General features: G+C 42.7%; 1 protein-coding gene across 1 annotated transcript in view; it reads right to left on the bottom strand.

Moving 5' to 3' along the window:
• The window catches only part of STX2 (syntaxin 2), an 80271-nt gene that overhangs the window by 22261 nt on the left and 43094 nt on the right, over positions 1 to 14916 (bottom strand). Inside the window, exons 6-8 of the mRNA XM_077461780.1 lie at positions 8747 to 8855; positions 6298 to 6371; positions 6018 to 6155 (exon numbers count right to left, since the gene is read on the bottom strand). Of these exons, the coding sequence (XP_077317906.1) occupies positions 6018 to 6155; positions 6298 to 6371; positions 8747 to 8855 (321 nt within the window). The remainder of the gene's footprint in view (positions 1 to 6017; positions 6156 to 6297; positions 6372 to 8746; positions 8856 to 14916) is intronic.

Raw genomic sequence — 14916 nt, 5'->3', positions numbered from 1 at the left:
AGTGTTGTATGGCTGCGCAATTGTCATTCAAAGTGCATCAGAGCTGAAAGCTGAAAATTGGTCTGGGCAGGAGGGGGGTTTAAGTGCCCAGTAAGCAAGTGGTTAAAGAAAAGATCCTGTCGTTTAAAAAAATAAAAATAAAATTAACAGCAATTTAAATTTTGTTAGATTTGACTTCTCTAAATCCTTGAACATTCCCAACAAGTGCAATACTTAACAAAGGTGTCAACTCATCAAAACATATATGCTTATGTTGCACTAGATATTACAGTGATGGTGGCAGTTTCAAATGAGGTGGTGTGGGTATCATTTTTGATGCATATCTTTTTGTTTAATCTTGGGAGTGTCTGGTGGATATCAAGTGTGGTCAGAAGACACACAGCTTATTTCTGAATCTCTTTGCTAAACATTTGAGCTTAAAGAGTGAATATTCTAAAAAGGGGTGTCTGAATTTTGTTCAGGCTAATCATAGGAAGATTTATCTTTGTCAACTTTTTTTTGTTTTATGGCCACTATATCTCATCCCAGGATATACCTGTATGTGGCTTTGTAAATACCTCACTACCCTGCTAAAAGATTACATTTAGGAACAGAGATCACCACTCAGGTTTGAAAACATTTACAATTATGCCCTGTACACCCGGTCGGACTTTCTGGCAGAAAATGTGCGATTGGATCGTGTTGTCGGAAAATATGATCGTGTGTGGGCTCCATCTGACTTTTTCCATCGGAATTTCCGACACACAGTTTGAGATCTGGATCTAAAATTTTCCGACAACAAAATCCGGTCGTTTAAATTCCAATCGTGTGTAGACAATTCCGACACAAAGTGCCACGCATGCTAAGAATAAATTACGAGACAAAAGCTATTGGCTACTGGCCTTTTTATAGCTCCCTCGCACATGTTGTACGTCACCGTGTTCTGAACGATCGGATTTTCCGACAACTTTGTCCGACCGTGTGTATGCAAGAAGAGGTTGTCCAAAATCCGACTGATTGTTGGAATTTAAGATCGTGTGTACAGGGCATTAGGCCTTTTGCACGTTATGCTCCTGTTTGAGCATCTACTTTTTCAGACTTTTTTGTATGCATTTGCACATAACGACATGCATTTAAGTATGCTTGCATTCTTGTTCTGCACAAGTAGTAAATGGCCATTTGCATGCATTTGGCGTAAATTACTGAACAAAACAGCAGTTTTTTCAATTTTTTTTTTTTACTGAAGAATGCACTCTGTGCATAGGCACATTACAATTAATGGGTTGTATTTTAGCTCAGTAAAAAAGAAAATGCTGCACTGAACTTTTTCAAGCTGCAATGTGTAAGAGGCCTTAAAGGTTAAGAACACCATCTGCATCCATGGTAGTAATAAACCTCAACATATCCAGAATATAAAAACAAGTACTTCAATATGTACCATAGCATTTGTAGTGCTAAATAAAAAAAGCTTAGTTATATATTATCATATACCATCTATAGTATATAATCTACTGTATATTGGTCACAGGTAAACTATTTTAATACAAAATCATACTTTTCTACAAAACCAAGAAAGAGTGCTTAGAAAGAATTCCTTGCCATAAGAGATGGATTTCTGCAGTGACAATACTGGCTCTTTGTAATGGGTAAATGGGGAATGTTTTCCCTTGTGTAAACAAAAATCTTTACGGGCCATGTGTATTTATAGTCAGTCACAGTGTACAGTGAGCTGTTTGTACGGCTCCTTGAGGGTTTTTGTTTAAAGCAAATAAGTGTGGGCAGTCACAATTTATATTCATCTATGAATATTTCTTCTTTTTTCATTCAGTCATTTGCATTTTCTTTAACAGTGATATGTGATGTTCATCTCCAAGAGTAGAACGTCAATGTTAGACTGATAAGTAACTATAACTAGCTTAGCAAACCATTCAGGTTGCACACTAGCATTTTTTTCTTAAGCTGAAAAAATGCTGAATATAAAATGCTGCTAAGTGTGTAAAAGTGTTAGCATTTTTGCAGCCCCTTTGAAAAAATTGGGGAAAAAAAAAACAACCTTCATAGAAACGCCATTTGTAGTGTTTAGGAGCATTTAGCAACATTCCTGCTGGAAAAACGGTCCACGAAACTCTACAAAAACTATTTTTTTTCTTCTCCTAGACAATGAAGCTCAAACACCAAAAGCCTAAAGTAGTGTGCATGAACACATAGGATAACACTATTTAGCTTCAGAAAAAAAATGGCAATGGCTTCTAGGACCTTTAAGAAAAAAAACAAAAAAACAAAAAATAAAAAAAAATAAAAAAACACACGCTGGTGTGCATGGAGCTTCAATTGCACTTCATCTTATTAAAACGTGTAATATTTTATTTGTACTCCAGTCTCCCATTCTTATAAGACATGTCAAATGGGCATCCCAAGTGTCACTGTCTATACGATCATCTATTCTGTGACACAAAAAATTTAAATAAAATTAAAACCCAGAAAAATATGGTGATTCTAAAGAACAACCCAATCTGCAAGCTGCACACCTGTGAGTTTAGACTACCAAACTTTACTATAAATTTCCTCACAGTATTAGAACTCTGCTGGAAAACAGTAAAAATTCCAATCCAGAGAACCTATCATGCATTAACAGTCGGGGCCGGTTCTCACTGGTATGATGTCGACATCAGATGCGATTAGCACTGCAAATTAAATGCGATCTCTGCGCGATGCTATTTCAGCCAGATAGTATGGCTGAATTTTCAACACATTCGAACCAATCTCGCACAGGACCTTTTTTTGGTCCATAGCAGAATCAGATTGCGTGGATGTTCACATCCATGTGATCCGATTCCTGTCCAAATTTTCAGTTCCCACTACGATATGCAAACCGATTTGGGGGTGTCACTAACTTTCAATTGACACTCAAGCAGTTTGCATAGGGTAGTGTGAACTGCAAGATGTTTTTTCACCTTAAAGGGATTGTAAAGTACATTTTTTTATTTTTTTTAACCACTTGAGGACCGCCGTATTGCCATTGTACGTCAGCACAATGGCACAGGCAGGCATAATCACGTACATCTACGTGATTGCCTTCCAGCGGGTGGGGGGTCCCATCGGACCCCCTCCCGCTGGTTACGGCGGTCCGATTCGGTCCAGCAGCGATCCGTGATGAGGGGATGGCCGTTCGTTTTCGGCCACCCCCTCTGGATCGCTCCTGGCCAATGAGAAGCTTCCTCCCCTGTGTATTGTTTACACAGGAAGGAGGAAGTGATGTCATTCTCCTCGGGGCGGTCTTTTTGACCGGACTACGAGGAGAAGAGTAAAAGTAAGTCTGCACGAACACTACACTGACATGTAGGTACACACAGGCACACAAACCCCCCCCGATCCCCCCCCCCGATCCCCCCCCCGCCCCCCCTCCCCCCCCAGTCACAGTGTCACTGATTGCATTGATCATTTCTTTACTGATCAATGCATTCAGTGTCAGTTGTGACAGTAAAAACTGTCAGGACAGTTAGTGTTAGGTCCAGGGTAGCCCCCTATCACCCCCCAATAAAGATTTAACCCCCTGATTGCCCCTAGAGTTAACCCTTTCACCCCCTTTTGCCAGTGTCACTAAGCGATCATTTTTCTGATCGCTGCATGTGTCGCTAGGTAGCTAGTTATTTTTTTAGGTTCACCGCCAGGTTTTTATATCGCTAGGTACCCCGATATACTACCCAATAATGTTTTTAACCCCCTGATTGCCGCTAGTTAACCCTTTCACCCCCTTTTGCCAGTGTCACTAAGCGATCGTTTTTCTGATCGCTGCATTAGTGTCGCTACAGTCGCTAGGTAGCTAGTTATTTTTTTAGGTTCACCGCCAGGTTTTTATAGCGCTAGGTACCCCGATATACTACCCAATAATGGTTTTAACCCCCTGATTTCCGCTAGTTAACCCTTTCACCCCCTTTTGCCAGTGTCACTAAGCGATAAATCTGCCCATAGCATGTGTGAGCAATATATCATTTAGTGACAACTTTGTGCAAAAAAAAAAAAAGTTTGTAATATTCCCGCAACTTTTGGCAAAATATAAAATATTCCATGGACTCAACATGCCTCTCAGTAAATAGCTTGGGGTGTCTACTTTCCAAAATGGGGTCATTTGGGGGGGTTTTGTGCTATTTTGGCATTTTATGGCCTTCGAAACTGTGATAGGTAGTGAGGAGTTAAATCAAAAATTTGCACCCTTAGAAATCCTGAAGGTGGTGATTGGTTTTCGGGGTGCCGTGCGCGACTAGACTCCCAAAAAGTCCCACACATGTGGTATCCCCGTACTCGGGAGAAGCAGCAGAATGTATTTTGGGGTGTCATTTCACATATAACCATGGCATGTGTGAGCAATATATCATTTAGTGACAACTTTTTGTAAAAAAAATTTTTTTTTTTTTTTTTTGTCATTATTCAATCCCTTAGGACAAAAAAAATAAATATTCAATGGGCTCAACATACCCATCAGCAATTTCCTTGGGGTGTCTACTTTCCAAAATGGGGTCATTTGGGGGGGATTTGTACTGCCCTGCCATTTTAGCACCTCAAGAAATGAGATCGGCAGTCATAAATTAAAAGCTGTGTAAATTCCAGAAAATGTACTCTAGTTTGTAGACGCTATAACTTTTGCGCAAACCAAAAAATATACGCTTATTGACATTTTTTTTACTAAAGACATGTGGCTGAATAAATTTTGCCCTCAATGTATGACTAAAATTTAGTTTCTTCGATTTTTCTTATAACAAAAAGAAGAAAATATCTTTTTTTTTCAAAATTTTCGCTCTTTTTCCATTTATATCGCAAAAAAAAAAAATCGCAGAGGCAATCAAATACCATCAAAAGAAAGCTCTATTTGTGGGAAGAAAAGGACGCAAATTTCGTTTGGGTGCAATATTGCATGACCGCGCAATTACCAGTTAAAGCAGCGCAGTGCGAAATTGCAAAAAGACCTCTGGTCCTTAAGGTGTTTATTGGTCCGGAGCTGAAGTGGTTAAATAACAAACATGTTATACTTACATCCAGTGTGCAGCTCGTTTTGCACAGAGTGGCCCCGAACCTGCTCTTCTGCTGTCTCAGCTTTCTCCCGCAGGTACTTCTCACGTTCATGCGAGCTCCCTCGCATGGTGAGAAGCACCTGCGGGTTGCGATCCCATGATACAGCCGGTGGCTATAGCCCCTCGCTGTATCACACGGCCCCGCCCCCCGGCGCGCTGCATCATTGGATGTGATTGACAGCAGCGCGAGCCAATGGCTGCGCTGCTTTCAATCCATCCACTCCAGCCAATCAGCAGCCAGGCTGAGCAGCGAAGAGGACGACAGGGGGCGAGCACGGGATTTTCGAGGGGTCAGGTAATTAAAAATGGGGGGACTGGGGGCGCCGGCAGTGTGAGATGTTTTTTCACCTTAATGCATAGAATGCATTAAGGTGGAAAAAACCTTTACAACCCCTTTAATGCATAGGATGCATTAAGGTGAAAAAACATGAAGCTTTACAACCCCTTTAAGGTTAAAAAAATAAAATAAAATCCAATACCTGTTCATACCCCCCTCCCCTTTTCCCAAATACTTACCTATCACTCCTCTCGATACAGCCCTCTACCCGGCTGCAGCTCTTCTCTCTCAATGGCTACACTGAGACCAGTGGGAGCGATTGGCCAGTGAGTAGAAAGCGGGGGACAAGTCAAACTCTGTGCGTCTATGGATGCAAAAACAGCCCAGCTCCGGAGAATGCGCGCCCCCCATAGCAAGCGTCTTGCAATGGTGGTGTACGCAGAAGAGGAGCCAGGATAGGCAAGCAGGGGACCACAAAAGAAGAGGTTTAAGGCTGTTCTGTGCAATACCCTACATAAAAAGCAGGTAAATATGACATTTATTTATTTATTTATTTTTCTAAAGAAGAAAAAAAAATACTACAAATAGAGTGCACAATATTGGAGTTCATTGTTACTGAATTTCAAAGCCCTGTTTTGTTTTTTACCCAGTTTTCAAAAAAGCAGAAGAAAAATAATGAATTCTTAATTTACCTGTGTCTCCACTAACATGGCAATGTCCATAAACATGTCATGTAACTCCCGTATGCTAGATTCCAGCTTCATGATATCCTTGTGCCGCGATTCAATCTCATTTAGAGCTTGCCTGGTAATCTGGGAATCTGAAATGATCTATAAAAGGTATATTTTATAGTAAATCGATAAACTTTTTCCCCCGGTAAATACTTTTAAAATTCAGCACTTAAGATAAATGTTTCTTTTGTTTTTTCACTATCCATTCATGCATTTTTGAAAAAATAAAAATTCTACTTACATCTGAAGTGAAAATTGCTGGGTTCCCGGTCTCCAGCATCTCTTCCAGTTCTTCATCTGTAGTTGTTTTTCCAGCTGAAACAAGGCAATAAGATGTAATTTGTGTGCATGCCCACAGAGATCCATTAAAGATTTCTGCTCTTCACACTTTCCAGTTAAAAAGAGGTTTTAGAAAATGGTTTCAAAAAAATGGTTTCATTTATTAATATTTCAACAGGAAAAGTATGAGACACACAGCATTTTCTTTTCTGCAGTTGTATAGTCTGATGCACATTTACCATTCCACTAGTTGTAAGGTTAGATCAATGAGCAAAGGAACATTGGGCATTTTTCTATGTTGTAATCACATATGAACAATTATGAGCAAGGCTAGTACAGAACTTGACAAGTATTCTAAGACTGTTTGCCTTCTTATAGTGCACATTTACTGCAGGGCTCCACATTTACTGCAGGGCTCCTCTGCGCAGAATCACATACCTGAACCTGCACGTCTGGTGCGACCAGCTCACACTGTGATTGCACACAGTCAGAGTCAAAAAGCGGGTCCAGTGGATTTGATGTCCGCCGACACCAGGCAATCGTTCGTGAGACAAGCAGAACAGCAGTCTGCCTATGTAAACAAGGCAGATCGCCATTCTGTCAGTAGAGAAGGTGGTGATCTTATGTTTCTGCCAAGCAGGAACATTGATCTTTGCCTTCCCCCAATTAGAAAACACTCCCTAGGCACACATATAACCCTTTGATCTCCCCCTGATGTTAACCCCTTTCTTGCCAGTGTCATGAGTACATTGACAGTGCATATTTTTAGCACTATTCACTGCATTATTGTCATTGGTCTCCTAAAAAGTGTCATTTAGTGTCCGATTTGTCCACCACAATATCGCAGTCTATACGCTATAAGCTGCTGATTGACGCTATTGCTAGAAAAAAATTTTTTTTTATAAAAAAATTCCATTAATAGATCCCATCCTTTGTAGAAGCTATAGCTTTTGCACAAACCGGTCAATATACGCTTACTGGGATTTTTTTTTTTTTTTTACCAAAAACATGCATCAGAAAACATATTGGCCTAAACTGATTAAGTTTGATTTTTTTTTATTGGACATGTTTTTTTTAGCAGAAAGAAAAATGTTTTTTTTTTTAATTGTCTGTCCTTATTTGTATATAGCACAAAAAATAAAAAAAAACACAGAGGTGATCAAGCACCACCAAAAGAAAGCTCTATTTGTGGGAAAAAAGGACATCAATTTTATTTGGGTACAGAGTCGCACGACAGCGTCATTTTCAGTTAAAGTAACGCAGTGCCGCATCGTAGAAAATGGCCTGGTCATGAAGGGGGTAAACCTTCCGGAGCTGAAGTGGTTAAACACAAAAATGCTGCTGAGCAATCCTTAAGTGGAACTAAAGTTCTACTGTCATACTCTGCGAGCAGTCAGGCTTTTTAATATTCCGCAATAAAATACACTTGAAAGGTATCTGCCCGTTTGCAGCAGGTAAACTGAGCTGTGTATGCTCCCACTCAACATCTTTTGACTGAAAAACTGAAGGAGCCGGGCAGAAACCTGTTAGTTAAAAAATGGATTCATCCAGTCAGATGAAGCCACAGTTTGGGCATTTTGACAACCGGCAGGAAATGTGCCCATCCCAGCTGTATAGCATGGATAGAGGAATCCGACAGCCCACAGTCTGAAAAAAAAAAAGAAAAAAAAAAAAAAAAAAGTTTTTTATTCAGATTTTACTGCACAGTGCGAGCTTCTAACAGCGTTTATTAGAAGCTGCAGCAAATCAGATAAAGCTTGCTTAATTTCCTTGCCTGATGGACATCCAGCTTCATCTAGCGCTTTCCTCCAGAGCTTTCCTGTCTCTGGCTGGCACCTTTCATTTATTGGATTTCAATCCTTTTAAACATGGAGACTCAACATCACAGGTGGACATTACCCAAGGTGGTCTGCATGCAAATACAACCTGTCTAGGATGCCCAAGACTCAAGACTGGCATCTACCCATCAGAGCAATTTGATATTTGCATAACTACTCTCAAGGGCCAGCACTCAGCTTGCATAAGGACTGAGGACTCTTGAGAGGAGTACTGAGGCAGGGAGCTGTGATGTTTTCCCACCCCTCCCTTCATCCATATGTCTACATTGCACAGAGAAGCATTGAGATGCAGTGATGATGTCACTAGGTTGAAAATGAGATCTAAAAAAAAAAAAAAAAAAAAAAAACAAACAAAAAAAGTTTTCATTTAAAAATATTATTAGCATATCGGAAAGGTAAAATATTGGCAAATTAAAGTTTAGCTTTAATGTGGACCCATCATTCCACACTCCACTCATTAATAAAAACATGCGATATACTGGAAAGATGTATGGCTCTGCTACCTCCTCCACCCCAAGTCCAGAGTTCAGGAAAAATACAATACAGAAAGCAAGATTTATAGAAATATCATACTTATTTCTAGCTGACGCTGTATCCGTCCTTTACTGCGCTCCCGAAACTGAATCTGCGTTTCATTGTATTCTATCATAACCTCCCCAAATTTTCTGCACAATACTGTATGCTGGAACAATAAAAAAAAAAAAATTTACATTAGTGCTGGATATGAACAAGCAAGATAGAAATTACAAGATGTACCATCAAGTACAGCACACAAGAGATTACAGAGACCAAATCTTCAATGTAAATGAAGCAGAAGGTGCTAGTCCAGACAAACCTAGTTCCCCCGTGTGGGGGAAGGCTCAGTGTTTTAAAACTTTTAAATATAAGCATAAAGGTAATCTTTTATAAATACATACAATACAAGAAGATATATTGTTCTGTCTAGGTAACAGAAAAAAAATTATTTATAAAAATATTTACCTGTTAGAAGGTATGTATAGTCAATGCTTTTCCTTTTCTTACTCTCAGAGTAGGGCAGAGCTATTATTTTCTGTGTACCAGTACCCTTAAGGTCTTGCTCCAGAAACATAAAAGGGAGTTAGAGGAAATCTCAAAAAGCGAGGCAAATTTCCCTCTCAAGATTGTACCCACTGGAAGATTTCCCCTTACCTGTTATTATAGGGACAACTCTAAACTAGGGTGCCCACGTGTCCCGGATAGCCCAGTACTGTCCCACAATTGGCATGCATGTCCCAGGTCCTGGCACCTTAATTCCAGGACAATATAGTGTCCCAAAATTAAATAGAGGACAGAGACAGTGCAGCCATCCTACTAAATACATTTCTGGAACTGGTTGCTAGGGCCAGCCCCATCTAGCGTCTTGCAACCAGTGATGTCACAGACTATCAGACAGGCCAGGAGCGAAGCGCGCGCCTAGTGCTGTACTACTCTCTGCACCCACCTCGGCAGTCGGCACCCGCCCCCCCCCCCCCCCTCGCCCAGCAACATTTAGCAGGGACTGGTATGATCTTCACTCTCCAGTTGTGTCCCTGAATGGCAGTTAGGAAATGTGGCCACCCTACTCTAAACCCTTCCATTTCCCCTCACTTTCTCAGTGACAAAGGTCATCAGTACCAATAAAGTGGAGTCATATATATGGGGACACGCACAGCAAAAAGTTATGACTACCCCTCTCCACTGTGTGGGAAGCCCACAAGGCGGTGATGCGGGGTAGATGCATTGCGCTTTCCTCGGCCTTGAAGCGAGACGTCGCGGCCACCAAGCTTAACACCGAGAAGGAACTTAGACAGTTAGAGCAGAAACTGCAGGCCTCACCGACGGTACCACTCCTTAGGAAAATTGTTAATTTGCGAATGGCGCTGGCGGACCTGGCGCTTCGCCGTGTTGAGAAAGCCCTTCTGAGGATCAAACAGACATACTATGACAGGGGCAATAAAGCACACTCCCTCCTAGCGCGGAAGCTCAAAGACAAAACCCTTCTCTCTGCCCCACACCAGATAAAAACTAGATCTAATGCGGTTGTCTCCCACCCCAAAGACATAGTTGATACGTTTGCTGGCTTTTACGCGGAGCTCTATAATAGTCCTGACATCCCTAGCAACCCTGTGTCGCTGGAGGTCTCACAGCGTATACAGCAGTACTTGTCCGACAGCGCCATCCCCAAAATTAGAGATTCGGACTTGCTCATTTTGAACATGCCCGTCACGGAAGACGAAGTGGAAGAGACCATTAAATCCCTCCCCGCACATAAGTCCCCAGGCCCAGACGGGCTGCCCTACGAATATTACAAAGCATTTTCCCCCCTCTTAACTCCGCATATGAGCAGACTCTTTAATGCTTTTCTACAGAAAACACCCGTCCCCTCAGATATGCAACGTTCCTTCCTTACCTTAATCCCCAAGCCAGATAAGGACCCCATCCATTGTGCGAATTATAGACCCATTGCGCTGCTGAACGCGGACCTAAAAATTTTTACTAAACTGCTATCTCTGCGCCTTAACAAGGTCCTACCCTCTTTGATCCATAAGGACCAAGTGGGCTTTGTCCCCCTCCGACAAGCAGGGGATAACACCCGGAAGGTGATAGACCTGGTCGAGGTGGCGAACAGGGAGGGAGTGCCGTCCCTGCTCCTGAGCTTGGATGCAGAAAAAGCATTTGATAGACTGGGTTGGCCCTTCCTCTTCGCCACCCTGACCCACATAGGGATGGAGGGACCTTTTCTGCGGGCCATACAACATCTTTACTCCGACCCGTCTTCTCAAGTGAAGACTCCCTTTGCCACCTCTTCCCCCTTTTCCATCTCCAACGGTACGCGTCAGGGATGCCCGCTGTCACCCCTACTATTTGCCCTCTGTATTGAACCCCTGGCGGCATCTATCAGGCGGAACCAGGCTATAAGAGGGGTTCCGGTGCGAGGCCAGGAGTTTAAGATCTCGCTATTTGCGGACGACGTAATTCTCACTCTTACCCAACCCAGGATATCCCTGCCCAACCTGCATATGGAGTTGGATCGTTACAGTGCGCTATCGGGTTACAAACTTAATGCGTCGAAATCCGAAGCCCTTCCGATTAACATTCCACCGTTGGAGGTGGAACACCTACGATCCAACTTTCCCTACCATTGGAGGTACACCTCCCTTCGATACCTGGGGGTAAACATTACCCCAACCTATACCTCCCTTTATCAGGCAAACTACCCATCCCTCTATGGAGATATTAGGCGTCTCTTGCTACAGTGGCGGAAACACCAAATCTCTCTGCTTGGTAGAATAGCCTCTGTGAAGATGGCTATCCTCCCGAAACTTCTCTATCTTTTTCAGACCCTCCCCATTCCAGTCCCCTCCTCTCACCTGAAAAAATTGCAAAGGGACCTACTTCGATTTGTATGGAATCATAAAAGGTACAGGATACCTCGCTCGGTTATGACCGCCTCCAAATCGGATGGGGGGTTAGCGTTCCCGGACCTAGTCAGGTATTATCAGGCTGCCCAACTCCGCGCGGTCGCTTCTTGGACTACCCAGAGGCCTCACAATCGCTGGTCGGAAATTGAATCCCGATGGTTGGCCCCTACACACCCTAATAGTATGCTCTGGAGTGCGGCGGCAGTGATTCCTCAGTCCCAATTGTTGGGCCCTATGTCCCACCTGCAGAACCTATGGCATAGGTCTTCCAAGGCATTTGCCCTGACCTCGGCTAAATCGCTCCTGACCTCTTTTATATCCAACCCTCGAGTGCCAGATAGCCTATCTCGCCAGATGCAACACCCCTGGTCCTCCCGGAACCTTTTCCATCTGAGATCTCTGGTGGATCCCAGATCTAGGAGGTTACTGACTTACACTGAACTCCAATCCCGGTTTGACCTCCCCCGGCAGAGCTTCTATAGTTACTTACAAATCCGTCACTTTGCCCAGACCATCTCCTCAGACCTCCGTTTCTCCCCGCCTACCATGTTTGAAATAGTAGTCTCATCAGGTACGGCACAGAAGGGGATGATATCGGATATTTATAAAATAATTAACGCCTTTCCTATGGGTCTTAACGGCAAACATGCATATATGCTTAAATGGGAGGAGGCTCTGGGTGAAGTGTTCACGGAGGAGCAATGGCGGGTGATTTGGTCACAGGCATCCAAGAGCTCCATGTGTACGCTCTACCGGGAGAATGCATACAAAATATTGTTCTTCTGGTACATGACCCCGGATGTCCTGCACGCTATTTATCCTTCTACAACAGACCGGTGCTGGCGCTGTGTGGGGCATAAGGGCACCCTCTTGCATATATACTGGCAATGCCCTCGTATAGTCCCTTTCTGGACGGAAGTCCGTACGCTCTTGGCCAGTATCCTGGACCAACCCCTGGACTTGAACCCAAAGCACTTTTTACTGGGAGTCCCTTTCCCCAAATTGTCCAAATCCCTACAGAAATTATCCCGCCATATCTTGACCGCAGCGAGGTGTCTTGTTGCTCTCCACTGGAAAAAAACGCACCCCCCTACCCCGGACGCATTATACGCCCGCATTAGAGATGTGGAGCTTATGGAGAGGATGACCGCCAGGATACAGGACCGGCTGGAAGCGCATGACGTAGTCTGGAACCCCTGGAATCTTAAGGACGATCGACCCTGACAGGCAAGCGGAAGTATTCGGATGGCTACCCACCCCTACCCCCTCCTTTTCCTCTCTACCTTTCTTTCTATCCTTAGGTATCCCTTTCTTCTCTCCTTTTTCCTATCTTTTCTCTTTTTCCCTTCTTCCTTTCTCTTATGCCTATCATTCTTCCAGACCCCCCCCCCCCCCCGAGGGGGGGTGTTTGATTGGGTTAAAGTGTATTATAAGTGTCTTACACTATTAGTTGCCACATGTATCCTCGGATTGCCACTCTGGACTGGTGGTTAAGTCTTGAGGATAGGTTTATTACTGGTTGGACTGTATCCCTGTTTTACATGTGTTGCAGAACATGCTGTCTGTGAATAGCTCTACCTGGCCCGGCTTGTACCTGCTCCAGGTGGCGGTATTACGTAGGCCAATATGCTTTTATGGTATGTTCTCCCCTGTAATTTTTCTGATCCCTTTCTTTCGCTCCCCCAATGCTGAACTGAAGTGTTTGACGTGTAATGTTTCACTTTAAACTAATAAAAAGTTATTTGACAAAAAAAAAAAGTTATGACTAAAAGATAAAACAAGCATTAAGTCACTATTGTAAAAACTAAAATCACATAAATGGAGCAAAATTTTTTTTTTTATTATTTTTTTTTTACTTTAGAAGGAACTGCCCTCACAAATACACCAAAATATGGCATTGTTGGGTGAATGCACAGGGCATTACTGTTTCTGCTGGGTCATCAAGGAGGATCTAGGTTGTAGGTTTCCTTGGTTATTACCTTTGTTGGTCCCAACCCCCTCCCATCCTTATTTGTCGTTCCACTGTACCTTTACCCTGCATTTGTACTACTTGTATCTTCCTTCTGTCCTTGCTTCTATGTGGTGCTACAATACTGGCTGGTCATTGTATGATACCATATGTTATTTGTAAACGTAAAAAAACAAAAAACAAAAAAAAATAATAAAAAAAAAAAAACACACAGACTCAAAAAAGGTGTTGTTGCCAAGGTTATTAAGGTGGTAAAGAAACTTTTTTTGAAGAAAAAAAAAAATGTATCATCTGTAGTGGTATAGCACAAAGCAGCCCAGATCCTCCTATTCTCGGGTCCCTCACTGATGCTCCTGGCCCTCTCTCCTGCATAGAGATAAAAAAAAAAAAAAAAACCTTCAGCCTCAAGAACCTCTTTAAAAGCTGGATTCCTAGACCACCAGGCTAGTGATAATCTGGTCCTTGGAGCCAGGCGAGTTCGTTTGTCCAAAGACTGAACCAACTTGTCCTGTGAGGACAGAGTTGAGTTTAAGAGGCTTGGAACAGAAATGAGCAAATAGAACTGCCTTGAAAAGAGGCTGCCATCAAGTGCAGAATTCTCATTCAGAGCCACCTTGGAAAAGCTCATGGACTGTTCATTTTGCATCTGGAAGCAGAAAGTCAGAATTTTTTTCTTAAGAAGAAAGATCCAAGTTAGGGACATGCAGATACACTTTTTTGATGTCTGCAGAGGCTAGAAAGTCTCCCCGATGGAAGGAGGCCATTAGCAACCTGCTGGATTCCATGCAAAACTTTATTAACTGAATGAAGGAATTTAAGTCCCTCAGACACTTTTGGTTTGGCAGCTGTAAAGAGATTGGGATAAAAACCTGAAACCTGCCAGTGGAACTAGGGCAAAAACACCTTTATTCAAAAGATCGGCAAGTGCAGCATAAAGATCTGCTAGTTTGTGTGGGGACAACAGCAGAAGGTTGCATAACATGAACTTTAAGTTAAAGTGGATGTAAACCCTCTCCTATACACAGGGAAGTGAACAGTCTCAGATGATACACAGGGATGAAATAAATCTCCCTACATAAGGTTTACATGTATATCTGCTGTCTTCAGCTTGCTATATTGTTTAGAAATATCTTACATAGTGTTAGAATTTTTACTTCCTCATTCAGCTGTAGGAGTGTAGTCTTGGCTTACATTGTGTGACAGCTGATTGGAGAAAAGGCACCCGCCCAACCCCCACAGGAAGAACAACAAAGATACTTTCAGAGCTGTGATATGACAAGACCAGCTCTCTGCTAATTTATAGCAACCTCCCCAACATACATTTCAGGCGGTTTTCATCTCCCCTGTCAGAA

The sequence above is a fragment of the Lithobates pipiens genome, unplaced genomic scaffold (assembly GCF_037356315.1).
Source record: "Lithobates pipiens isolate NorthernLeopardFrog02 unplaced genomic scaffold, aLitPip1_a1.2 Scaffold_3, whole genome shotgun sequence".
Lineage (NCBI taxonomy): Eukaryota > Metazoa > Chordata > Amphibia > Anura > Ranidae > Lithobates > Lithobates pipiens.
Note: the sequence above shows the minus strand (reverse complement) of the source record. Positions and strands in the feature narration are given on the sequence as shown.